Consider the following 26,766-nt stretch of genomic DNA (forward strand, 5'->3'; position numbering starts at 1 on the left):
CTTGCCACAACTTGAAGAGGGATCCGGTGGAAACCAGTCTCAAGAATTGATCTTACGGACATTCTTGAATCTAAAATAGGAAACTTTGCTAGTATCTTTTGCCTTCCTGTCTGATAGAAAAAAATGTTCTTAGGTTTTTCTTTCTTAACAGATTGCTTTTGTTCTATGGGCAGAAATTATGGATTTATCCTGATGTTACCAGAATAACCCAACTTCGTAGGAAATGATTTCTTTCTATGAGATCTGAGCTGTTATCTAAGGAGGCTCAGTTTATTTTGCGATATCCATGCAAGTGCCTTATAACACCGCTTAATGTAAAATGTGTGTTCTTTGAACCTTCACAACTCCGGACATTCCTAGATTCGCAGCCTAAAGTCACTCTTTTGCAGAATCGGCTACTAGGAATATAATGCTAGTGTTTGCCTTCTTCTTATTCTTTTTACCTTATTTTCAAGGAAATTTTCGCTCTTTTTCTTCTTGATTTCTCCCCCCCACCCTTTCTCTTTCTCTTAGAGGAATGTATAGATGTTTTTCTTACCTATTTTTTGTCATGCACACCCCATATTTTCTGGAACAAGAGATTCTTGTGTTTATTTGAAAATGTATGAAAAATAAAATAAAAAACCCCCCATTAAAGCCAATTCTAGAGGCAGCAGTGGGATCGGCGGGCTCTCACAACACATCTGAGGAGTTTACATATATTGGAGGGGGACAACTGGGCCACTACAGCTCTTTAAGATACTGCCCTGGAACATCTGGATGCACATTAGCATTCTGATGCGCCGGGGAAAAGTTAAGCTGCAACTCAAGAGTTGTAACTAACTTTCAGGACAATGATGCGATTTGTGATTTTTCAGGCAAGCCACATTATTTATTTCCTTGAAATTTACTAGCAAAGAGCTGCTGTGCATGACTTTGAAAAACATTGCATGCAAAGCAGCTCATAACCATTTTTGCGATATTTGGGGGGGGTAAAATATTTCATGGTATTGAAAATACCATGTTTTCACTGCGATAAGGTATTTACCACAAGGCAAATTACCTAATGCAGCTTAGTAAATGTATCCCCATGTGAGCAAAGGAACCTAGATGAGCCAGAAGGAAATTCTGGCTCATCTAGGTTCCAATTTGAAAAGATTGATCTGCAAAAAGTGACCAAAGAGGGAGAATTCAGAATGTGAAGGAGGATTTATGACACAAGAAGGGAGCTGCAAGCAGTAAGAACAAGCAAACTAGTTGAAATTTTCAATACTTTTGATTTCAAATAAATTTTTAAATTTTTGTTTTGTTTTCTTTTGAATTTTTTCTCGGTAGGTTTTTGATTTTGTGTCACCATTTAAGGTAACAGCATCTCTAGACTCATCTTGACTCACTGACATCAATTATACTACAATTTTACTTTAAATAACCCATAACAACTACTTACAAGTAAGCAACAAAACCCGAACTGGTGAACATACTGGACAATGTTCATAAATGAATCTCAAGTGAGAGCATCATGATTGCTTTTTAAAATTCATTAGTAATAAAAAGTACTGGTAATTTCAAGATCCTAAGCAATCCTAGTATGCACAAGTACGGTACAGTCTGCATTATCTTCATCCCATTTGTTTGCTAGCTTGCCATGCCAACCACTTGTTTTATAAAGAAGCAAAATACTTACGCATTAAAGCGAGCTCGAACGACAACCCGACAAAAGTTTCTGAATCTGTGCTCTCGACCAACTATGAAAAGGGGTTTATCAAAATACGGGTGATTCTCCCGTAATTCTTCTTCTTGCACTTTTCTTTGAAAAATGACAAGAATTGATTAATTCTTAGGTAAATCAATAAAACACAGAGATGTGCATTGTCTATTTTTTTTTCATTTACCTTTTCATTTCAGCCTGTTCTTTTTTTTCCTGGATCATTTTTATTTCGCTGTCTTCTCTCTGTGCATTTCTATATCTCACTGTACTGGAATGCTGGAAAACAAAACAAAAAAGCCTTATTTTTTAATATTTCAGAGAGAGTTGATAGTATATTAATGTCAGATATGTACTTCATTTCTATCAAGTCTAAGGGTTAATGGCGAAAGCAATTTGTAAGCAATAATAAATGACAAGGCTCATGTTACTCAACATACTGTAACAGCATAAGGAATTCCACCTGGGTCAGACCAATGGTCCATCCAGCCCAGCATCCTCTCTCTGACAGTGGCCAGTCCTGGTCTCCTGGAAATTCTTGACAAATACCAAAAGAAAACCTGTTTCATACTGCTCTCCACAAGAATCAAATTAAGAGGTGGAGAAACCAAAATCTGTTTGGCTAATTATTAAATATGGATTGTCCATCAGGATCCAGTCTGAATCTTTTTAATCTCAGTTATCCTACTAAGCCTTAACCACATTTTATGGCAATAAATTCCACGGTTTAATTATGGACTGTTTGAAAAAATACTTTCTTAAATGTATTTTAAATCTGCTGTTAGCTTCAGGGAGTATCTTCCAGTCCTAATACTATCTGATAGTATAAATTATATTTACCTGTTAACCTGTTCCAGACCTGTTTAGTCTCTTCATATGGGAACCAAGCCATGATTGTAATCAATTTTGTTGCTCTTCTCTATTCCTTTTCTTAGTTCTGTTATTTTTGTTTTTTTGAGGTGTGCGACCAGAAATAGACACTATGCTCAAGGTAGTACTAATGCCTAATATGGAGCCCAGCATTGTGTATGTACAGAGTAGTTTTCATCTACCATTTAAATGTCTTGCTCTCCAGTTTTGCATAAGGCATGGACACTTGGAAAGGCCAGATGACATGTATTCTATGCATTAAAAAAGGTCAAAGGAAGAGCAAATGACTGCCAGCATGGGGTAAAGAAAGCAATTTAGGCTAAAAAAAAAAGTGTTCCATTCCAAAAAATGGATAGCAGACCCAAATGATAAAAATAGGCAAGAGCATAAGCACTGGCAACTTCCCAGTGAGGCAAAAACTAATAATGAAACCTTTTCAAGTACATTTGCAGCAAAATGCTTGTGAGGGACTCAAATGGATGTGTAAGGGCCAAAGGGGGTGCTCAGGGAGGACATAGAAATGGCAGACATAAGGGATGGTGACTCTGAAACAGCCGCGGAGGCGCACATGTACGCACACATGCCGACTCTCACCAAAGGACGCGGCCATATTATAAGATATGTGTGCGTGTGTATGCGCGCATGGTATAAGGTAGGCTGTACGTGCGTACATGTGCGCACAATTTTATATGGACGTGCACACGTGAGCGCAAATGCCGCCTCTGCTGCGTAAGTAGGGGGACTTTAGTGGACATGCTCGCCAACGCAATTACCAGTTTCTTCAGTTTGCTCCCAGTTCACCCAGGTAAAGGATAGGACTTCCTAACCTCCCCTAATTAATTAGCCTCCCCTTTTACCCTGTTAGCCCCTACCCTTAAAACCCCACTGACTAGCCTAGTGTTTTTGTTTTAGGACTTAAACGCCATCCATAGCAGAAGTAAAGTTACATAGTAGAGCACCCCGGTGTGTGCTTGTATCCATTAAATATTCCCGCGCTGGTTTCATTCATAAATCCTGGAATTTCCATGCCCCACCCCTTTTCCAGAAAAAAAAGTTTTGTGTGTGTATCGGGAGATACGCGCGTACGCAGGCGTCTTAAAATCCACGAGGCGCATTCCGGCCCGACTTCTGCTTGTATCTCCCGGCTTTGCTGCACCCCAGGGCTTTTAAAATTCACCTTTAAATGAATATTTTGCTTCGATCTTTACAGGAGAGGGGCCCTCAGTTCGTCACTTGGTATTGGTGTGCCCTATGCAAGACGTTTGGGATCACCATCAGCTTGACTACAGCGTACCATTCCCAGGCTAATGGCCAGGCTGAGCGGATGAACTGCTCAATCAAGAGTTTCCTCCACATCTAGTCCAATGACCAACAAGACAACTGGGCAGAATTACTTCCTTGGGCGGAATTCTCCCATAACTCACACATTGCAGCAGCTACCGGAGTCTCTCCGTCCTCCCTCGTATATGGCAGACAACCCCAGCTCCCGTTACCGATTCCTCTCTCGTTACCTTCACCGGCAGCTCAGGCCACGGCAGACACCCACCAGGCGCTTTGGACCCAGACCAATCTTTGTCTGCGCCAGGCTGCGGCACGAGCCAAGAAATCCACGGACGCTCATCGTCAACCGGCTCCAGAGTTCCAGCCAGGCCATAAGGTTTGGTTAAGTACCCGCTACATCCGACCCAAGCTTCCCCTCACAGAGATTTGTACCTAGATTTATTGGTCCATTTCCAGTTACCCACCGCATTGGACCAGTCACGTACCAGCTCCATCTGCCACCAACCTTAGGAATACACAATTCCTTTCACGTCTGCTTGCTCAAACCAGTGGTACTCTCTTGGTTCTCGAGCAAGACTCCTGTGCCTTCCCAGGTTGCTTCTGAAACAGATCACATATATATACTAACTGTTACTGGATCGTGGGTCACCAATATAAATCTCTGTTAAGAAATTTTTAATCTTTATTGAAATTATCAAATTCTAAAATAAATCTGTTTTTCATTTTACTATTTTAATTAAATGGTTTTGTGGTTTTTTTTTTTTTTTTTTATAATAAAGAGACAGAGCCTCAGAACTGGTATCTTAGGTTATGACCTAAGATTGGTAAACCAGTAAGTTCAATCATTGGCTCAATTTTGTAAGTCTCTTTTTCTGCTTTAAAATAAAATGCCAATGTTGCAAATTGTTTTAATTCTCAAAAATTCTCAAAACTGCTGTGAAATCAATTTTCTTTGTTGGAATTTTGTTTTTATAATAGGGATGATGCAAATAATCCCTTCTGTATATTTTAACCAATGATAACAAAATTATTTCACTAAATGCAAAAACATCTGTCCATATTGGTAACTTGTATCCCAATTTGTAAGCCCAAAATCTTATAGCTTGCACAACTGTGTAGTGGTTTCAGAATCTGACTGACTGAAACTTGCCCGATGTTGCAGGAGAGCCGTTCGTAATCTTGCTTTGATGTGGTTTCTTTTTTTAGCGATCAGCTTGCTACACATTTGAATTGAAAATAGCAAGAAACGGCTACAAAGTATCAAGGAGGCAATGCCTTTTGCTGCATTAAATCAGCAGATACAACAGCCATTCAAGAGAGGCTTGCATTGCTTTGGCTACACATCAGCAATAAGTTTTGAGAATTTGTAACATGCTTCCTTGATACTTTGTAGCCGTTTCTTGCTATTTTCAATTCAAATGTGTAGCAAGCTGATCGCTAAAAAAAGAAACCACATCAAAGCAAGATTACAAACGGTTCTCCTGCAACATCGGGCAAGTTTCAGTCAGTCAGATTCTGAAACCACTACACAGTTGTGCAAGCTATAAGATTTTGGGCTTATAAATTGGGATACAAGTTACCAATATGGACAGATGTTTTTGCATTTAGTGAAATATTTTTGTTATCATTGGTTAAGATATACAGAAGGGATTATTTGCATCACCCCTATTATAAAAACAAAATTCCAACAAAGAAAATTGATTCTGCAGCAGTTTTGAGAATTTAAAAATGCAAAGATTGATCTCACAGCAGTTTTGAGAATTTTTGAGAATTAAAACAATTTGCAACATTGGCATTTTATTTTAAAGCAGAAAAAGAGACTTACAAAATTGAGCCAGTGATTGAACTTACTGGTTTAACAATCTTAGGTCATAACCTAAGATACCAGTTCTGAGGCTCTGTCTCCTTATTATAAAAAACACATACAAAACAATTTAATTAAAAATAGTAAAATGAAAAATTGAGATTTATTTTAGAATTTGATAATTTTAATAAAGATTAAAAATTTCTTAACAGAGATTTATATTGGTGACCCACGATCCATATATGTGGATTGCATTGGATTCCAACTGATCCCCTTTTTATTTTGCTTCTGAAACAGATACCACGTATCAAGTTCAGGAAGTCCTCGATGTATGAAGAAGAGGCCGCCATTGGGAGTACCTTCTCTCCTGGGAAGGCTACAGTCCCAAGGAGAATTCTTGGGAGCCTGCAAACAACATCTTGGACAAGTGACTCCTCCTCCGATTTCATTGGGCCCTTCCGGGCAAACCCAGGCCTCCAAGAGGGGGGCGTAAAGGGGGGGGGGTACTGTTGCGTGTCCCGCCTGTGGCAGGCCCGCAACCAGGCCCACTTATCTCCGGCGCCCGGCTCCTGGACCCGGTCCATCCTCACTGGCGGCAGTAGCCAGCCGTCTGCACCCGCACCCCCGTTGTCTCCTCGGCCATTCCAGGCTCCTCTGCGGACCTCCACGTGTGCTGTGGGGAGACGCCACCATCCAGCATCCTGCCTCTCCTAGGCGTGTGCTCCTTGCTGGCATTTAAAGGTGCCGCGGTAGGAAACTAACCCGCGGCCCCAGATGATGTCATCGGGCCCTGCTATTTAAGGCTGGGCCTGCCACTCATTCCTTGCCTTGGCAACAGGTCTCCATGCTTGTTGTGTGCTTGTTGCTCATTCCAGTTCCTGACTTCGTTCCTGGTTCCTGTTCCTGACTTTGTTCCTGGTCCCAGTTCCTGACTCTGTTCCTGGTTCCTACCTAGCCTTGCTTGGACTGACCTCTGGCTTTGCCCCTTGCTACGTTTGGACCACACTCAGGACTGACTTCTGGATTTGACCCCTGCTACGTTTGGACCACGCTCTGCACTGACTTCTGGCTTTGACCTTTGCTTCGTTGAACTATGCTCAGGACTGACTTCTGGCTTTCACCCTTGCTTTGTTGGAACTCTGCACCTTGACTAGCTCTCTGCCACCTGCCCTGACTCCAGCCTGTTCTCTACTACGCCTTCAGTATCTCCCTGGAGTTGGCCCTCTTAGGCTCTGGCCTTCTACTGTTCTTGTTCTTGGCCCATCCTTGGCGCCCGGGTCTCTGGATCCCTGACTTGTCCGGATCTGCTTCGGTCCCTCTGATATCTCTGCTGGTCCCTGGCTATCTGCTACAACTTCCACTGGGAGTCGTCTGATGGAGGCCCACCTAAGACCAGCCGGCCCCGGCACCCAAGCGCTCAACCTGCGGGGAATGTGGGCTGGTATTGGCGAAGCTCCAGTCGGCCTCCGTCTCCTGGTCTGCTCCACCTCCCGATGGTGGGGACCTGTGGGGATTGCCCTACGGGTAGCGTCAACCCCACCTCGGGCCAAGAGTTCACCTTCGGCGCAACACCCAGGCTACTGAACAACTTTTACTTTATGCTAGCACAGGGGTGGTCACAACTAGCATCTCCTGAGCTTTATGCAACTGCTGTGGCATCAATAAATCTGGAGAGTGGGAATGCTAAGAAGGAGTGGGAAAAGGAAGGGACAGTTGCAAGCTGTAGGACTGGCAGCAAGCAAGAACTTTACATAATGTGGCAGCCATGGAGTGGGGGTGGGGCTCTCACTGCATGAACACTGCATGAACACTGCATGAATACATGCAGCACAACGACAGAATGTGTATGGGTATCTTTGTGTGAGAAAGAGTGTGTGTGTGTCTTTGTGTCTGTGTGGGTGTGTGTGTGTGTGTGAGTGAGAGAATGTCTGAGAGAGTGTGTGTGTGTCAGAGTGGGAGTCTGTATCTGTGAGAGAGAGAGAGTGTGTGTGTGTGTGTGTCAGAGTGGGAGTCTGTATCTGTGAGAGAGAGAGAGTATGTGTGAGTTTATCTGAGAGAGAAAGATTTGACCTTGTCTTTTGTGTGTATGTGGGAGGGAGGGGATCCATCGCTTACCCACCTGTAAAATGCATGGCAGCTCTCTGCTTCAGTGAATTCTGGTTTTATGGCTTTTGACGTGCAATAATTTGGCCATCACTGCCCAATAGAATGCCAGTTTGCACGTGTTTTAATTTCTACATTATTTCTTTGGAAACGTTTACATTATTCTCTTTACAATCTACCTTTCAGCAGGTTAATTTAAAAACGTGTGATCCTTTGGTAATACCAGAATAAAATATGAATAATTAAAAACAAGAAAATAGAAGATTAATGAATATAAAATCAAATCTTGGTCCTTTACCAACCAGAAATTCTTTTTTCCTGCACTTACATCTTGTGTCAGGGTTTCAAGAGATTTTCCCCTGCTGATTCTCTGGCTATTTGAACCATGTCTTAGGGATCTGAAACAAAAAAAAAAGAAATAAAATTCTACATTTTAACCTTTATACGTTGCCATTATGAACACTGTTCTAATGTTCAGTATCTTAATTTCATCTTTCTTATCTGAGTCTACATCAAAAGCTTAGGAAGTCTGTGGTCTCGTGATCTCTCAGCAGTACGTGACTGCTCACTTAGGCCTAGATTTATCGAAATGCTATAAATATAGCGAAAATAGCACCTGCGATAAAAAAGGGTTTGGTTAGGCTAATTTCCTTCCTACTGCATCGCATAGGTAATGCGTGGGATGTTGTGTCAGCACACGGCATGATGCGTCAGCACGTGGCTCGTTGCATCAGCGCGTGCCACATCATTTTAGGCAGCTAGTGTTGATTAGTGCGTGGTGCATTATTTTTGCAGTTTATATATCCCAGCTTCCTGCAGTTGCTTCTTTGAGGGTGTGCCAGGCATGGGAGAGAGAGATGAGTTGGACAGTGGGACTAGGAGCTTTTTCAGATTTGACTACCTATGTGCTTTGTCTAGTCTTCTGTTGCTATTTGTTTCCCTTTACCTTGGACTTTTGTCTTTTTTTGTTGGAGTGAACATTTTTGTTTGTTTGTCCAGTTTGTCTGTCTGTCTCTTGGAGAGGCGGAGTGGTGGTGGTGTTGGAGGAGTGTTTGTGGAGAAGTGAGGTGGTGGTGGAGGAGTGGTATGAGTGGAGACGTGAGGAGGAGGTGTGGTGTTGGTGGAGGAGTGAGGTGGTTGTGGTGAGGAGGAGTGAGGAGGATGGAGCATGAGAAGTGTGGGAAGAGAGGAGAGGTGTGAGGAGATGAGGGGGAGGAAGGAGGAGAGGAGATGAGAGGAGGAGGGCAGGAATGTGAGGAGGAGGAGTAGGAGTAGAGGTAGGGACAGGGACAGGAATAGAGATAGGCAGGAGGGAAGTGATAAAAAGAGGCGGGCGGGAATATACTGTATTCCCAGTCGGCCAGCGTATTTTGTGGTGGCCGACTGGGCACTCACAGTGAATATGGAAACCATATGGAATCCTACAAATAGGCAAGCTCTGGTCATTCATCAAGCTGACTTCCAATGCATGTGATTGCAACAAGTAGACCATCTTGCATATAGCAGTGCCATCATAGCCCCTGAAGTAGCTCAGAATAGAGCAAAACTTGGCCTGAGTCGGGCTTTTTATGACGGTTTGTGCTAAATAAAGAATCCGTGGTGTTTACCGATCTTTGTCTTTTGGTCACTACTTGCAATATTGGATCGGTATCCGGTTTGTTTCTTTGGACCTTATCAAGCTCAGTGTGCAGGACAATGAGATGGGCATTGCAGGGGGTCCTGCAGTATTATGTCATAGCCCAGGCCATCTCCAGTTGCAACGGAGTCCAACATAGCAGGAAGCAGGTGACTCACAGGTACCAGGCCATCAAGGCGCAGTTGAAGACAAAGGTGGTGAGGAGAAAAAAATAGATATGCTGGACTGGAAGAGAAGCACCTTGTCCCATCATCCTCACACCCATGGAGGAGTGCCTCATTGAAAGGCTGGGGCTGGATGTTATGGCTGAGCGGCTGGACACCATACAAACTTGTATAATGCTGACTACTGGACTGTTGAACTATTTTCAGCTGCAGGATGTGGGGCAGGAGGTGGAAACCCAGACCACATGTGTGGTCTGGGTGGAAACCAACTATAGAGGAAAATATAGAAACTAATAAGACATTGATCAATATCTTCCTACAAAGTATTGTGGGGAGATGGAAATAGGATAAAAGAATGGACATTTGGACCTTTAAAAAAGAAAGGAAGGAGAACAGATGTTGGCTTACAGGTAGTCTATGGCAAGGAAACCAGGCCAGAGTGACGCATTTAGAAATGATCAATACTAGGCAAAGGAAACCAGAAATAAAATGTATATAAGGCTTGTAAGAGTGTGGCAGGAATAATCTTAAGGGTCTAGCTTCCCAGCCACATATATTGTGATTGGCCAATCATTTATTTACTATAATAAACATTTAATTAAATTTCTAAAATTTCTCTGCATCTCATGTCTGATGTATTGGGGCAAGAACCATACAAGCTGCAGCCGGTAAATTCACCTTGCCAGTAAATGGCCAGGCTGCAAAGGGCGTATACATCATTTGGCATAAGATGCTCACAATGCTTAATGTGCCTCTGATGCCAAATACAAAATGGATACTTGCTGCCATTGGTACTTACTTATTTATTTATTTTAACATTTTTCTATACCGTCGTATGGTGGGGACCGTCACAACGGTTTACATTAAGGCACATAAAAATAATGCTAACGTATTTTAAGTTACATAGGTGCCATTAAGGATCGGTAACATAGTTTGCAATAATATTAATTGGTAAGTGTAATAAATCATGTCCAATTCACCTTGTATTGGTTCAGGCTACTAGATTACCTTTATCATTGTACTTTTACCTTTTATTGCTGATCTTAAAAATGAAACTTAAGCTAAATAAATAAAATTATACACATATTGATGTTGGTTATGTTTTTGTTGTTCACCTGCTTGTTTGTGCCTGCTTTCCTCTGGGTACTATTCTCCTTTCTCTTTCTGATAAGCTAGTTTAAAGAGCCATGTTTTTACATTTTTTCTAAAGGTTTTGTTGTTACTTTGTAGTCTTAATTCCAATGGCATGGAGTTCCATAGTACGGGTCCTGCCAAGGATAACGCTCTCTCTCTTACCTGTGTAAGCCTTGCTGTTTTGATTGATGGAATGGTCAGGAGTGCTTTGTTGACTGATCTCAGGTTTCTATTTGGGACGTGTACGCGAAGGGCTGTGTTCAGCCAACCTGCTTTTTTATTATGTATTAATTTATGTATGGTGCAAAGTGTTTTGTACTGAATTCTTTGTTCAATGGATAGCCAGTGTAATTCTGCCAGGGTTTCTGTGGTGTAATCTCTTTTGCCGGTTAAGATTCTAGCGGCTGTGTTTTGCAATATTTGTAGCAGTCTTAATGAAGTGAATGGTAAACCTAGTAGGAGAGCGTTACAGTAATCAGTACTTGCAAAAATCAGCGCTTGTAGTACTGATCTGAAGTTGGCGGTTGTTAGAAGAGGTTTGTCTTCTAAGCACCATGATTTTAGTGTAACCTTCCTTTACTTTTAGAGATATGTGTTGTTTTAAGCTTAGTTCCGTGTCAATTATTACCCCTAGGTTCCGTACTTTGTCAGCTAACTCTATTTTTTGGTTGTTGTTGAGTATTATTGTTTTTTGAATGATCTGCATGTTTTTTCGCAGATCTTATGTCTTATTCTTTGTTTCCTGAAAGGTAAACTTAATATGGGTGAAATTACACGTGACTCTGAAATGCAATGTGAATCACAAATGAAATCAATGAATTCTTTGCTTCTATGTTTACTAATTTATTTATTTTTATTTATTTATTTATTTAAAATAATTTATATACCGCGAATTAGACAGGATGATGATGATGGTGATGATGATGATGATGATGGGGAGATACCAGTTCCAGAGATGGTTTTCAATGGTGATGAGTCAGATGAACTGAACCAAATCACTGTGAACCTGGAAGATGTAGTAGGCCAGATTGACAAACTAAAGAGTAGCAAATCACCTGGACCAGATGGTATGCATCCTAGGGTATTGAAGCAACTCAAAAATGAAATTTCTGATCTATTAGTTAAAATTTGTAAACTATCATTAAAATCATCTATTATCAGTGTTTGCCAACCAGCATGCCACAGCACACTTGGGTGCCCTCAGACCTGATCAAATGGGCTGCTTAATATCTGCTCTCAAGACCTCAGAACAAGAGGCTCTCAAACACGTAGCGGCAACTCTCTGAGCAAAATATGTAGTCATCCATACCTCTCCTTCCTAGCTGCAGCATGGGTAGTGTGCAGGACATGAATATTTTTTGTTTTGTGCAACAGCACAAATTACATCCAGCACCGTTTACAGCTGGAATGAGGCATATTCCGGCAAGAGAAAAGAGCAAGATAAGATCGAGCTGAAGCGTGCTCTGCTAAATCTGCCATCTTGGATCCCAACTATTCTCATGTCTACTATGCACAGGCTAGGGGACAGGTGAATAGAGCTTTTTCCAGAGTGTCAGCAGATGAATTAGCCTTCTCTGGACTAGTGTCTATGTATGCCACTCCTTTCTGTTTGAAGTGGTAGACCTTCTTAGGCTGAAACCTGACCTTTCAGCATACAACTTGTAGTCAGCACTTTAAGAACCTTGGTGGTTACTTTTGAATTTAGTGCATCTTGTAATAAGCAGATCCTGTTGATACTCATAGCCTGATCTTGAGTGTCTCCCGGAGACCTTGTGCTGAAACTTGGTCTAGAACAGGGGTAGGCAATTTCGGTCCTTGAGTTCCACACACCAGTTGGGTTTTCAGGATATCCACAATGAATATGCAAGAGATGCATTTGCATGCACTGGAGGTAATTCATTGTAGATATCCTGAAAACATGGCTCGAGGGCTGTAATTGTCTACCCTTGTTCTAACCCAAAGTTAAAATAAGTGAGTGACACAAGATTGTGAACAGAGCAAAGATCCAAGAGTCTCTGCCTATTTTTATTCATTTTCCTGATGCCTTGGTGGATGGGCCAGGAGTCAAGATCAATACCCATGCTTGTATATATAACACACTAATAAAATGTTTTCAATAAAACATATATATATATATTTTTGTTTGTTTGTTGTTTTTAAATAGTAGCTGAAGCATATTTACCTGCGCTCTTGACGTATATGATGCTGCACGCTAAGTATTGATCGCTCTTTTGCAGGTTGCCCCTCAAACGATCCACTCAACATGCGTTGTCTTGTACAGGCCCTTAAAATAAATAATGTGATAAGAATATATAACTATGCATGAACTAGTATACAAAATTGCAAAAGTAAATGTCGACCAAAGCATGCAAACATATATAAATATATACTGTATAAATAAATATATATATATATTGCTTAAACTTTGTTTTATAGTTATTCATGCAAGCAACCGAGGACAATGGATTACAGGATGGCAGCATAATTTATTTTATATTCTGTTTTTCAGTACTTCAGAGTAGATTACAGTACATTCGGGTATTTCTCTATCCCCAAAGGGCTTACACTCTAACTGGGTCATTTATCATTTTGCGTTAGGACCATAACACGCGTGTTAAATAGCGCAACGCACATTAGTATGCAAACATGACATTTAGTATACAAGTGGGAGGAGTTAATGGTAACGAACAGCTCCTAACATCAAATGCAATAGAGTAACGTGGCTTTTATTGCCAGAAATAACTACACCTTTTCTGTGTGTTGTGCTGCGGTAGATGTGCATTACTGGAAAAAGGTTTTTATTACATATGCAGGAGAGGGAGAAGGAGGGGGGGGGGGGAGGGAGAGGGAGAGAGAGAGGGAGAGGGAGAGGGGGAGAGAGAGAGAGAGAGAGAGAGAGAGAGACTCTTTAGAGAACACCATGTCACTCTACTATTTATACCACGGTAAGAGGGGAGCACTTTTAACTCGGAGTGGGGTTTGGGGGGGGGGGGGGGGAGGTAAGTTGGGGAGGGGCAGTTTTACATACACAGAAGGAAGTGTTCTCTAGAGAGTCTCTCTCTCTCTCTCTCTCTTGTCCAGACAGCATATGTGATAAAAACCTTTTCCTGGTAATGCACTCTGTGGTGCATTGATCAGCGTTTGAAGCAAAAAATAGCACAGGTGTGATAAATGTATCATGCCTTGCAGGAATTGCCTATGCAGGAGCAGGCAAATTAGCCCGACTATGCTCCCTTTTTTTTTTTTTTTTTTATCACAGGCACTAGTTTTTTCTACTATATTTATAAATCTAGGGTAAGTTTATACTTGAGGATAAAGTGATTTCACCACGATTACAAGGAGTGGCAGTGGGATTTGAATGCAGGAATCGTGGTTTATTGCCTAGTGCTCTAACCACTAGGCTACTCCTCCGCTCATTTGTTGAGGGATATAGCCAGAAGGCTCCCGAGCGGCAACATTATCTAGGTAAAGTTACACAGATAGCTTTAGCTGAATATGCCGTGGGACAAAGCTCCTGCTGAATACACTCAGTTAAAGTCATCCAAGTACCTTTACCTGATGACTTCCACTGTGCTGCAGAACATACATGACTAAGGTTATCGGGGTCACTTCACCCATATAACATTAAACCTAAAGGATGATATTCAACACATAACTAGCTAAGTTAAAAAAAAAAACAACAAAACTAACTAGCAGGCAATGAAGCTTGTTTTCTCCTCTGCACACCAAAACAATTTAAAGAAATGTCAGGGCATAGCGCCCAATTCCTACTCCAACTCCTACAATAATTATAGCAGGGTAGGCGATCCAGTACAGCCGTGAGGAAAAAACAAAGAAATGGATGCCACAAGATAGTCCTTTTCAAAGTTTAATCAAGGAGACGTAAAATTCTTATAAGCATGCCCGACTCTGGCCGAGTTTCGCCACCAATGGTGGCTGCCTCAGGGGCTTGTTGGTCACAGAACAGTATTCAGATGGTGGTCCAAATAAGGTCAAGTGTATATCTATGTCAATCGCGCATTTCTCGTAGCGATTCGTCTCCTCTCAATAACAGATGCTGCCAACCTTGATGTCAGGGTCTTACAGAGACCCCAGGAAGGAATGTTGAATATAGCAGCTTAGGTTTATAGTTATCCGGGTGGATACATTTAGACTTAATCTAGCCCATGACCACACTTACCTGGATAAAGATCTGGATGGCACTGAATATCAGAACTATCTGGCTAGGTTTAAGCTTTGCCCCAGAGAATGCCCTCTCACCACTACTTTTTTTTAACTGGGCAAGGTTTTGCTGGGTAATGACTTACTGGGCTAAAACTTATCTGGTCAGCAGGGGAGAGGAAGGAATGGGGAATATTTAAAACCGCAGGGTTGTCCAGCTAAGTCTCCTAATTTAGCTGCATAAACCATTTGAAAATGGACCTTATAGCAAACATGTTAATTAGCAAACTACTAATCAAAACATCTCTAAACTCCATATGTGACAGACTGAGCTTTGTTAATCACCATGGCTTTGTTTGAGAATTTGGAGAAGTGGTCTTAAAATTCACGATGCAGTAGGGATTATAATATATGGGAGTATGCTTCATGTTATAGGGGTTCTAAAATGTATGCCTGGGTCTTAGCATAAGGGGGAGAGTGCTGGATAGTCTGCAAGTTTAATCTAGGAGAAGTGCCATCATGAGTATAAAAAGGACCCTAACTTGCATCATATTTATAGTTTCTATTTTGGAGTGCAAAAATCTTACTTTCTATAACTGATATTTTATAAACATTGTAATTCCAAGCAATAAAAGCAATATTTCTCTTCAGAAACAATGCAATTGTATATTGAGCTGCATGCATAAAATGACAAATCAACTTTTTCTTATTATGAGGCATGGTGTTTCTTTTCCATAGACCCAAAAGACTTATAGCAGAGGATAGCTCAAAGCGGATTACCGGCTACATCTCAGCTTTAGCCATTTTCTAGAAGCAGTGAACCCAGCAGCAAGAGCATCACCTATGTAGATGTGTACCGTCTTTACCACAATTTCTTCAGCATAAAGGACTAGATGCAAGTGGAAATTTTGTAAACTATTTGGAATATCTCTATATTTGATGTAATAAACTAAAGTTCAGAGGTCGATATTCAGAGAGCCAGTAGGTAGGTAAACTATCCAGGTTAAGTTATCTGGATAACTTTATTTGGATATTCAGTTGATCACCACAAGTTACATGTTCCGCTAAATATACCTAGATAAAGTACAAGTTTCCAGATAAAATTATCTAGGTAACTTAAGGACCGTTCTCCAATACAACCAGACTTATCCAGGTTATATATTCAGATAATGGTAAACTTTGGCATTATCCGGATAAGTTACCCCATCCCAAAACATCACTGGAACGCCTCTAATTTATCTGGGTAAGTTTTATCACTTTAAAATCTTACCCAGTTGAATCGATAGCAGTCGGCAAGGCAGGAAATTCAAACGCTGAAGTTTGTATGGCTAAGTCCAGAAATCAGTCGGACGAAATAATTTTAACATGGACTTCCAGGTTCCTTGCAGAGGAGACTATGTATAAATTAAATCCAGCCGTATATTTCTCCAATCCTGAGAATTTAAACTACCGTGTAACTCCTTATTCCCGATGGGGGGGGGGGGGGGGGGGGTGTTCTCAGAGGAGTTTCCTTCCCTTTCTCAGCTTTCAGAAAGTAGCTGTATGGAAGAAGAGACAGGCTTCGAAGGTGTCAGGGTCAGCCATCACCAGGCCTCAGGCTGGGGGCCTAGTCTGGCAGAGGGCTGGTGCTTTGTTCCATGGATATAATGGGAATCAACCTCTTTTTTTTTTTTTTACTAAGCTACCTTTCAGGGAATCTGTTGGGTTCATGGAGTTTCCCCCTAGTCCTTGCACTATTTGAAAGCGTAAATAACCATTCGTTATTTACTGTAGCTGTTCCATCCCAAACTAGAGGTGTGCTTTCATTTGAAACGACATTGGCTGTATTGCTGCATGCTGTTTTTAAAAAGAAACAATAGAAAAATCCACAAAATTTCATTTTTTTCTTTCGTTTTTAGAGCACAGTATTTCAGAATAACATAGACCATTTGCATATAGTGCATGCTTATAAGAAATATCGCATAATAATTGCCAAAACAAAAAGAAAAATGAAAACAGCCCCCAATGAAATGGGATGACAACTCCCCCAAATGAAATGAAACAAAACAACATTTTTTTGGCACGCACACCCTACCCACTCATGATTTTATAAGCCTCTGTCATCATAATCCCTTCTCTGTTGTCTCTTCTCCAAGCTGAAGAGCCCTGAACTCTTTCACCTTTCCTCATAAGAGAGCTCTTTCATCCCCTTTATCCTTTTCTGCTGCCCTTCTCTGTACTGAAAATAATTATGGAGACAGAATGGCTCCCTCCACAGCTTTCAGGTACCAAAAGTGTGTCCCTCTCAATCCTAGGTAGCATCTTCTACCAAACAAAGCTGATTAGTTTACTACAAAGGTCCGAAATGAACTTCATTGGGATTTAGCCAGAGGTGGGCTAAATAAATAAATAAAAAAGGCAATGGAAAAGATTCGTCTTTAATAAATTAATTTTACCCATCCTGGTATACATACATTTGTCCAATCAGATAAATCCTCACTAATATTTTATAAAACATCACAGTGCCTTGTGACAATTTGGCCCTTCAAGTATCATAATCCATTTCTGGGCATTCAGACATTAGAGCAGTGGTTCCCAATCCTGTCCTGGGGACCCCCCCAGCCAGTCGGGTTTTCCGGATATCCACAATGAATATGCATGAGAGAAAATTTGCATGCACTGCCTCCATAACATGCAGCTTTTCTCTCATGCATATTCATTGTGGATATCCAGAAAACCTGACTGGCTGGGGGGTCCCCAGGACAGCGTTGGGAATCCCACTGCATTAGAAAGATAAGGAAGTAGTCTTAGGGCCAATAGGGGTGTGCATTCGTTTTCTATGTATTGGTAATCTGCAACGTATAGGGCCATATTCATTGTATTCGTGGGGAAGCGAAACGTATCGCGATTCTCCACGAATACAACGAATCTTTGCTGAATTATTCGGCCGTCTAAAGGAGCGAATTTAAACAAAGCCCCCACGCTCCTGACCCCCCCAAGACTTACCAAAACTCCCTTGTGATCCAGCGGAGGTCCTGGAGCGATCTCCTGCACTCACGCCCTCGGCTTCCGGTATTCAAAATGGTGCCGATAGCCTTTGACCTTACTATGTCACAGGGGCTACCAGTGCCATTGGTCGGCCCCTGTCACATGGTAGGAGCAATGGATGGCCGGCGCAGTTTCTATTTTTTGTTGTTTTGGGGTTTTTGTTTTTTTTTTACTTTAATGTTTTTTGTTTTGGTTTGGCAAATGAACTGAAGCAAAAATAATTAAACAAAATGAATTCAGTCATTAAAAAAATACCAGAAATGAAAAAGAAACTGAACCCAAAAGATGACTACACCTCAATTTTTCTACCCATCCCATTTGCATGCATAGTAAAATAATGTGGGAACTCACCAATAATCAGTGAGAAATCTTGTGGATTACTACATCACCATCTTTGCATCTAAGGAAATGACCAGTCTAGATATTTTGTCTTTTTCTGCCAAGTGTATCATATTGCAGGAGGTGAGGGAAATTGAATGACTGAGATCTATGACCACGCCCCCCCCCTGACGTCACTGGGAGCTCCGGCGACGGTTGAAGAGCGCCTCACCATCAGGCGCTGCGCGCTGTGCGTCACGCGCCGAAGGGGCGCAACAAAGGGGCCCTCCCCTTTGTGCACCCCTTCGTACAACCCTTGTGCTTGTAAAAAAAAAAAAAAATCTTTTATATTTTTCTTTTATTTAAACTGTATTCCAATTCTTTACCTTTTCTTTTCGCTTGTTAATAATTTTAATTAGAAATGTTCTTTGTATTAGACTATGGAAATTTATTTCCTGCTATTCTGTTTAATGTAAACCGGTATGATTTACATCGGATGTAAGAATGTTGGTATATAAAAATAAAAAATAAATAAATAAATAAATATTGAATAATCTTCTAGGGATAGATATTAAAAAAATAAATATTTAAGTGACTTGGCAGGAAAAGACTTATCCAGCTAACTCACCTGGGATATTCAGCAGCTTGGCTATGCTGCTGAATATCCCCCAATAAGTTGCTATTGAGAAGGTCCAACTTATCCGGTTTAGTTAACTGGATCAGTCCAGAAATGGGTACTTATCATGCTAACCCCAGGATTCATCATTCCGCTATAATTATAATTATAGCGGGATGATGGCCCCCATAGTGCCAATAGAAAAGCTGTAGGTAATTTTGGCGCTACTGCTGGCAATAAAGTATAAAACATTGTCGTCTGCAGCAGTACGGGCATCAACATTATATTAACCCTGCCCTAACCCCTCCCCCTTTACCCTCATTTAAATGTTAACATCGCGTTTTGATGAATGACGCTGTAAGTTAGCCAGATAAGTGTCTCCTCCCCATAACGCTCATTTCCCATCCACCACTTAACCGGCTGAAGTATTTATCTGGCAAACTACTTATGCAGATAAATGGCGGCAGCAAAACCCAGCCAAATATTCAGTCGCTGCCACTTAGTCGGGTTTCTCCAGCTAAATGGCGCTGAAACATCAACCTCCTAGTGTTTACTGACAGAAGATTTGCCTTTAACAAAACCTTACTGGTCCAGATTAATTAAACAAGGTAAAAGATCCTCTAGGCTTAATTCAAGAGCTTTGACAAGAAATTTAATGTCAGATTTAATTAAAGAGATTGGTCAATATGAGCAGCATCCACTGCTGTCTCTATTTTTGTTACGTATTAGAACGATATTGACATCAGGCAGGTTACTCATGGGTGGGTTGGGTTACAGGGAAGCAGAAGTAATTAAATAGGTCATGAAAAAAAAAAGCAAATTAATTGAGAAATGTTTAATAAAGGTCTGGGGAAAATCCACCGTGGCTTGGACTTTTACGGTTAGGGAGACCGTTGATGGCCCTTTGCAATTTCCTCAGCTCTAATAGGAAAGCATACTGAATTGCTTTGCAGGTTAATATAATTTCAGCACATCAAGCACAATGTCAGTACTCTTATCAAACAGATTAGAAAAGCAGTGAAGAAAGCGGAGATAACCTTGGATAGTTTGTTTACGCATATGCCAGTACTATTGTTAATGACACTTTTTCAAGACTTTAATTTGATTCCTGACCAATCTAGCCAATCCTATTCTAATATTATTATTGGTGGTGGTGGTGGTGAGGGGGGGGGGTTGTTCCTAACATTTCTGGTATAATTAATGTAGACATTTTTCCACCTGAACTTTAACACGCCGAGCCCTGTTTAATGCTTGAGAATCACAACTGAAACAGTGACATAGCCAGACCTGATGTTTTGGCTGGGTCCAAGGTTAACATGTGCGGGCACCAGGCGTACAATCTGAAACATCACACTGCAATGTAAAATATAAACCCCCTATTCAAAAAGATGCATTGCATTAACACACCAAAACATGCTTTATTGGTAAATGGGGCCCACTGAAAATAATGAGGACTGCATTACACAGTGCATGTGGTTGGCTTGTTAAATTCTGACATATCTTTCTGAACAGGGGAGAGCCATTGCTCTAGATGGGAAGTTGCAGACTGGAAAACAGAAGAAACTGAATTGCTACATATCCTTACAAAGAAACAACATGCTAACAGAATATTTAACTATGGTCACCCATGCAAAACACAAGTAGACCCTAAAATACAGAATAAGTGACCACAAATTAGAAAAATGCAGACAAAAGCTGAATTGGAAACCCCAAAAAGCCAGACTCTTCTTGTACTGCAACACTGGAGAAAGAGAAATGCATTTTCTCCTATACTGTGCAAAATACAAAGACACTGGAGATGCACATTTTCCAAAACTGATAGAAAAAAATGAAAACACTTCCCGCAGAAAAATGAGCAGAAAAAACTCCAGGAAGAACATAACATTCACTTCTTTTAAAAATCTGTTTATTAACCATGAAGACCAAAAACAGCAAAGAAGATTACAGCAAATATTTTAAACACCACAAACATCCCTGTCAACCACAAGACAAGAAGGAAAAGAAATATGATGCAGGACTGGAAACATCCATTGCACAGTATCCAAACCCGATGAAAACTAAAGTCAGTTACAGGGCCTACTCCTGAAACCCAACTTTCTTCCAAAAGGGCAGGAATAACGTTTGCACAAAGGGTTACCCAAATTTGGTGAAATGTCCCACGAGCTCCCTCAGAATGCAATTTATTGTATGATATTCCAGCAGTAACAGCTTTATCATCTTATTCTTTCACATTGCATAATCTGGCAGAGAGCTATCCAACCAGCAAATCAGAATACATATTTTTGCAATGAAACATGCTTTAAACAATAGCAATTTATGAAATTTCCCCACAAAGGCCCTAACAGGAATATGATGTAAAATACAGAAAGATTTCGTTATAGGCACACTCTTTCCCAACATAATAGCCAACTCTAGTTTTATTTGGCTCTAGAAAGCAAAAATATAAGGATAATGCCATAAACAATGCAACAACGCCATATCAACAGCAGCTCACTTTATGGCATTTACTAGAATCAGTGATACCAGCTTTGAACATCCCAAAAGGTGAAAATGCAATCCAATGAATAACACAGAATTGCACTTTTCGAAGAATCACATTTTCAGATATTTGAGGAATTAGCATATGAATAACACTCAAAGGGGGTCATTCTCTAATGCTATCGTGTGCGATAGCTAGCTCGGGGCGGAGTCGGCCCTGGAAAAGGAAGAGTCATGGTGGCACTGGGGCCGATGCTGCGGACATATCAAGAGGCCAAGGAGGTTGGAAGGTACGCTGAAGTGAGCACCCAGAAAGGTTGGTAGCTGTTTGGACATGTCGGTATAGCTACCAACATTTTCCGGATGCTCAAGAGGCCAAGGAGGTTGGAAGGTACGCTGCCTTGAGTGCCCAGAAAGGTTGGTTGAACGTTCAAAAGTAGCTAGCGTGGCCTCAGCGTCCATGACTCCTGGGGTCCACATGGTACCTGTTGGAAAGAAAAAAGCGTGCATTGCTATGCCTACCTGCTGAAAGCGTTGCAGATCCTCCGATAGATATCCAATGGAACAGTTGTACCCGGTCTGTCCTAGGCCAAAACCAAATACAAAGGGACTTTTTCACTCGGAGATGCGACTGATATACACGTCCAAGGTAGGATTATGATGCGGCAATGATGTCACAAAGGGGGATAATTTTGGGATAATTTTCCAAAATTTGATAACGCCTATACAGTAAAATCGATAGTGAAGTCTAACTGCGCTTTAGGGGGTAGATTTTAAAAAATGCGCGTTCGCGTACTTTTGTTGGCGCACCAGTCGCAAACAAAAGTACGCTGGATTTTAGTAGATACGCGCGTAGCCGCGCGTATCTTCTAAAATCCAGGATCGGCGCGTGCAAGGCTGCCGATTTTGGGCAGCCGGCGCGCACCGAGCCACGCAGCCTGCCTCCGTTCCCTCCAAGGCCCTGCTCGCGTAAATCCAGGCGGATTTACGCGAGTAGGGCTTTGAAAATCCGCCCCTAGGTGCGCATTTGGCACACCTTTGCCGCCACTTGGATTTGCCTACTATTTGAATACTGAATAGAGCGCACTGTGAACCAAAATGTGCGCGTGCCAAATGAGCAGGCGATAGACACTGCCGCACTTTTTTTTACGTATCGGTACTGTATCAGCCTCTAAGTGTTCTTCATTGATCTAGTTCTCTGGCCACCCAATCAAAGATGTCAATCATATTCATTTGACAGGATCTTCCTCTGGTGAAACCATGTTGCCTTAGGTCTAGCAGTCCACCAAATTGTGTTTAGTTCACTATCTTTTTTTTTCCAGCAGAGTCTCCATCAATTGTCCTACCATCGAGGTGTGACTATCCAGTCTGTAGTTTCCAGCTTCCTCTCTGCTACAAACTTTGTGAATTGGGACCACTATTGCTCTACTCCAATCTCTTGGCACCAATCCTGTTCAAGGGATCTACTGAACAGGTCTTTTAGCAGAGCCACCAGCACCCTTAGTATCCTGGGATGTACCTCATCCAGCCTCATGGCCATGTTCACTTTCAGTTTTCCTGGTTCTTCCCATACATTCTCTTCTGTAAATTGGTTGCATCTACTTAACTACTATCCAGGTTCTTCCTAAGCAACGACGGTCTTTCTCCAGTACCATATGTATTTAATATTTCTACTATTTCTTCATCTTTCCCTCACATTACTACTTGTCTCCTTTCAATTTTATAATTTATAATTTATAATGTATTGCCAGCTTCTATCTCTTTCACAATCCCTCTTCTGCTTGACCTTTTGCTTTCCTGATTTCCTTCAGCATCACCAGATATTTCCTTTGCACTACTTTTTGGGAAACTTTGCATTTTTGGAATGCTGATCTTTTTACCTTCATTTCAGGAAATACAAAGGATCGAAAAAAAATAAGAGCGTAGTCTTCCATCTTGATTCTTTCTTGTTTTTACTGGCTCTATACCTTGCTGTCAAAATCTATCCCTGTTACAGTCCAGTCTACCTTGACTCTCTCATGGTGTCTTGGAGAACACCTATCACTACGGGTACCATTTTGCCACTCTGCAAATCTGGGTATTCATTCCACTGTTGGTGCTGCCTTGAAGCTTTTTTTTTTTGGCCATGGGCTGTTCCCTTTGCCCCTCTCATGATGCCTTAGGGGTTTTGAATCCTCTGGACTGTTTGCCTTGGGAGATTTGATGCTTCCATGTTGCTGTGATACCCCACATTCTACATCTTGGGAGTTTGATGCCTCTGATCTGTTTGTCATATAATAGACTCTACTTCTAGTGGGTTTTGATGCCTTTGTACTATTTGTGATACCCAAACTCTACACCTTGGGGGTTTTCCTGCCTCAATGCAGTTTGTGCTATCATACACTCTATACCTTGGATGTTCTGATGCCTTTTTGCTGTTTACCATACAACACACTCTAGGGGTTTTGATTCCTCCATGCTAATTGTGATACCCCACAATCTACACCTTGGAGATTTTGATGCTTCTGTACTGTTTGCCATACCGTTCTCCTGATGATACATCTTGAGGGTTTTGCTGCCACTCTAGCTCTCTGTGTCACTCTCTAAGTTTCAGCTATTAATAGATTCAGAGTCAGTTTGCACTGAACAGCAGCCTGAGCCTTTTCTGTTTTTTCTCTCTCTCAGAGTTTGTGTATGTGCAAAAGGAGTCAGCCCAAAATACGAAGTATGTGAGATATTTTTGCACACATGGTGAAAGTTACAGGGCATAGTATTGTATACTACATAGGCTTACTAGCCAATAGTCAGTGTATTCCACTGACAATGATTCTAACTTTGCTTAGTGTGCAGTAAACTTCTTCTTGCTAAATTGCTCTGAACCTACCATTTGTGATTTTAATTGCCAATGCCACTGCTGCTGCTGCTCCATTAAGCCATTCTTGATACTTTGGGCGATTCTTTCTCCGCTCAAGCTGTCTTTGAGATTCTTTCCAAATTCCTCTCTCTTATGATTCTTGCCAACTCATGGCCTTTCCATGTGAATCCAATGCTTTGCACACTTTCTGCACCACTCATGGATCCTTGGTCTGTGTTCATGCCACTGCTGGTTCTACTTTGCTCTCTTGGTGCCTTGGGCTTTTGATGTTATTCTTCTTTCTACAGCCCTTATTGTACATTTTTGGGCTTTGCTCTGCACCAGCTGTTTGTAGCGCCACTGCTTCTGCTGCTGCGTCAATATTCTTTTGGTACTCTTTGGGTGGTTCTGCCTCAGTTTTGGCTACCTTCAACGTTCATTCCAAATTCCTTTCCTTTATGGTACTAGCAGTTGGTTCCACATGCAATGCAATTGTTGATCCTGTTACTTTGTTTTGATTCATAGTAAATTACTAAATACAGAACAATGGCATTTAATTTTGAAAACATGCCATATTTTTATTAATTTTTATCAATTTACTTTATCATGGGATTTGCCAATCTACACTGTTGTTATATATTACTGCTTCAATTTGTGATGTATAGAAATGCTTCCTTTTACCTGTCTTCCATTCCCTAGAAGGCAAAAAGCTATTGAAACAAAATGACAGATTATATTTTCACTATGAGCTTGCCTCTAGTTCAAAGAAACCACTCTTTTCTCTGTTTTATTGAATCAAGAGTGCTACAAAAATGGATAAACCCCATCTATTAAAAAGAAAGGTCAAGTTAACCTTATCCTCTAGCAAGGTTTTAATGATAGCTCTAAAAGACCCTGGTATAAATTTCTAATCACATCAAAATAAGCTCCCTTATATTTCATCCTCTAAAGGGGGTAGCCGATGTATGTCAAAGAGACATCCAAATGACCACCTGTAACAGGGTTCTTTCCACTAAATTGGTTTCCCAAGATCTCTGTATTGTTCTCCCAGAAAGAAAAAGGCTTTCACTGACTTTTGGCTTTCAGCCAAACACAGCTGTGCACCTGGTAGGGTGCTCAGTCTAGACAGTTAATGGATTGCGTCTACCGTAACATCGAATCAGTGCCTTATTTATCAAAGAGCAATGCAAAAGGTACATATAATTCATAAAGCTGAATGCAGAAGAAATGAGAGCCATTTGTTATCTTATTAGGGGAAGACTATATAATTTCACACAATTTAATAAAAGGTAGTATTTAAAGATCTACTTCTTGGCTACAGTAGATTACAGTATGTTATGTAGTAGTGTACAGAGTCTATGAAAACTTAATACAGTATACACTACACGTTCAGTTTGTCATATTGCAATAAATGTGCTAAATGTAACACAAGATGGAGCTCGATGAAGTCTAGTAATTTGCAGTAATAACAGATAATATGCCATAAAAATTTTAATAATGATAGAACTTCTGTTCAAAAGAGCAGATAATGAGCACCACTTAGACATTTATCCTACTAGTCTCAATTACAGTCAACATCCTGAAAGTAGAGGCAATAAATACATTTGATATCTAAGTTTGCTTCAGTGATGGCTTCTTACTGTGATAAAAATGACAGTCTATACTTGTGTGTTTGTTAAAAGTTACGGATGTGACTTACTTTTATTCCAAGTATATGGCCCTGATTGCTTAGTAAAGTATTATATTTTCCATATAAATGTTGCTGTAAAATGAGCACAGACTGTGTCTTTCATTCTACTGGAAAATTAAAATTGCCAGGTTTGCTGCTTAAGAATTCAGCAATATATTATCTTCAGAGGGGTAGCCGTGTTATTCTGGGGAGCAATATATTATGGTTCTGATTTATTAAGGTGTTTCTTCCATATATTGCTTATGTGAATAACTTTGATAAATTGGATACTATCAATGTAAGATATTTGCTTTCAATAAGATATGACGTTCATCTGAAAGCTGCTTCATATTTATCAAATATTTGTACTTTCCTACATAACTATATGAAAATATTTTACAGCTTTCAACCTATCTTCTCCAAATAGGACATAAAAAAAAATGTATACCACTGGTGATTTTGCATGATTTTTGATATAATTGCATGAAGTTGGGGCCAGTTATGGGAGTGTGCAACCTGTGTGGTTGCACAGGGTGCCAAGCCCAACTGGAGAGTTCATCATGCTGGCACTTCCTACCCTGTTGCTGCCTTTCTGAATTGGTCTTAATGCTGCAGCCAACAGCCAATCCATGGGACAGGAGCAGCTATACAACTGCAGAACACAGCAACTCCTGCAGAATGTGGGAGGTGCATGCAGGACACAGAGTTGTTCTGGTCTGCCACTGCCACCTCTTCCTCTAAAGGGGAAAGGAATGACACTCCGAAATGAATGAAGGAGGTCCCACAAATGAGAAATAATTTTTAGCCTCATTTGTTTATGGTCCCCTTGAAGTCTATGGCTGTGTATAGCTGAGAAAAAAAAAAGCAATCAACTGCTGCCTGTATGAGCTCACAGTTTGGTCAAAGCTGAGGCATGACAAGTTGGCAAGAAAACTACACAGAGGACAAATCACAGTGTAGCATCTTTTTAAATAGCCTATAGCTGTTA

At 41.0% G+C, this 26,766-nt stretch overlaps 1 protein-coding gene across 1 annotated transcript in view; it reads right to left on the reverse strand.

Moving 5' to 3' along the window:
• NALCN (sodium leak channel, non-selective) overlaps positions 1-26,766 on the reverse strand; it is a 549,662-nt gene that overhangs the window by 86,051 nt on the left and 436,845 nt on the right. The window contains exons 19-22 of the mRNA XM_029603307.1: positions 12,859-12,960; positions 8,071-8,140; positions 1,872-1,963; positions 1,664-1,786 (exon numbers count right to left, since the gene is read on the reverse strand). Of these exons, the coding sequence (XP_029459167.1) occupies positions 1,664-1,786; positions 1,872-1,963; positions 8,071-8,140; positions 12,859-12,960 (387 nt within the window). The remainder of the gene's footprint in view (positions 1-1,663; positions 1,787-1,871; positions 1,964-8,070; positions 8,141-12,858; positions 12,961-26,766) is intronic.

This window comes from Rhinatrema bivittatum, chromosome 5 (assembly GCF_901001135.1).
Source record: "Rhinatrema bivittatum chromosome 5, aRhiBiv1.1, whole genome shotgun sequence".
In the NCBI taxonomy this organism is placed as follows: domain Eukaryota; kingdom Metazoa; phylum Chordata; class Amphibia; order Gymnophiona; family Rhinatrematidae; genus Rhinatrema; species Rhinatrema bivittatum.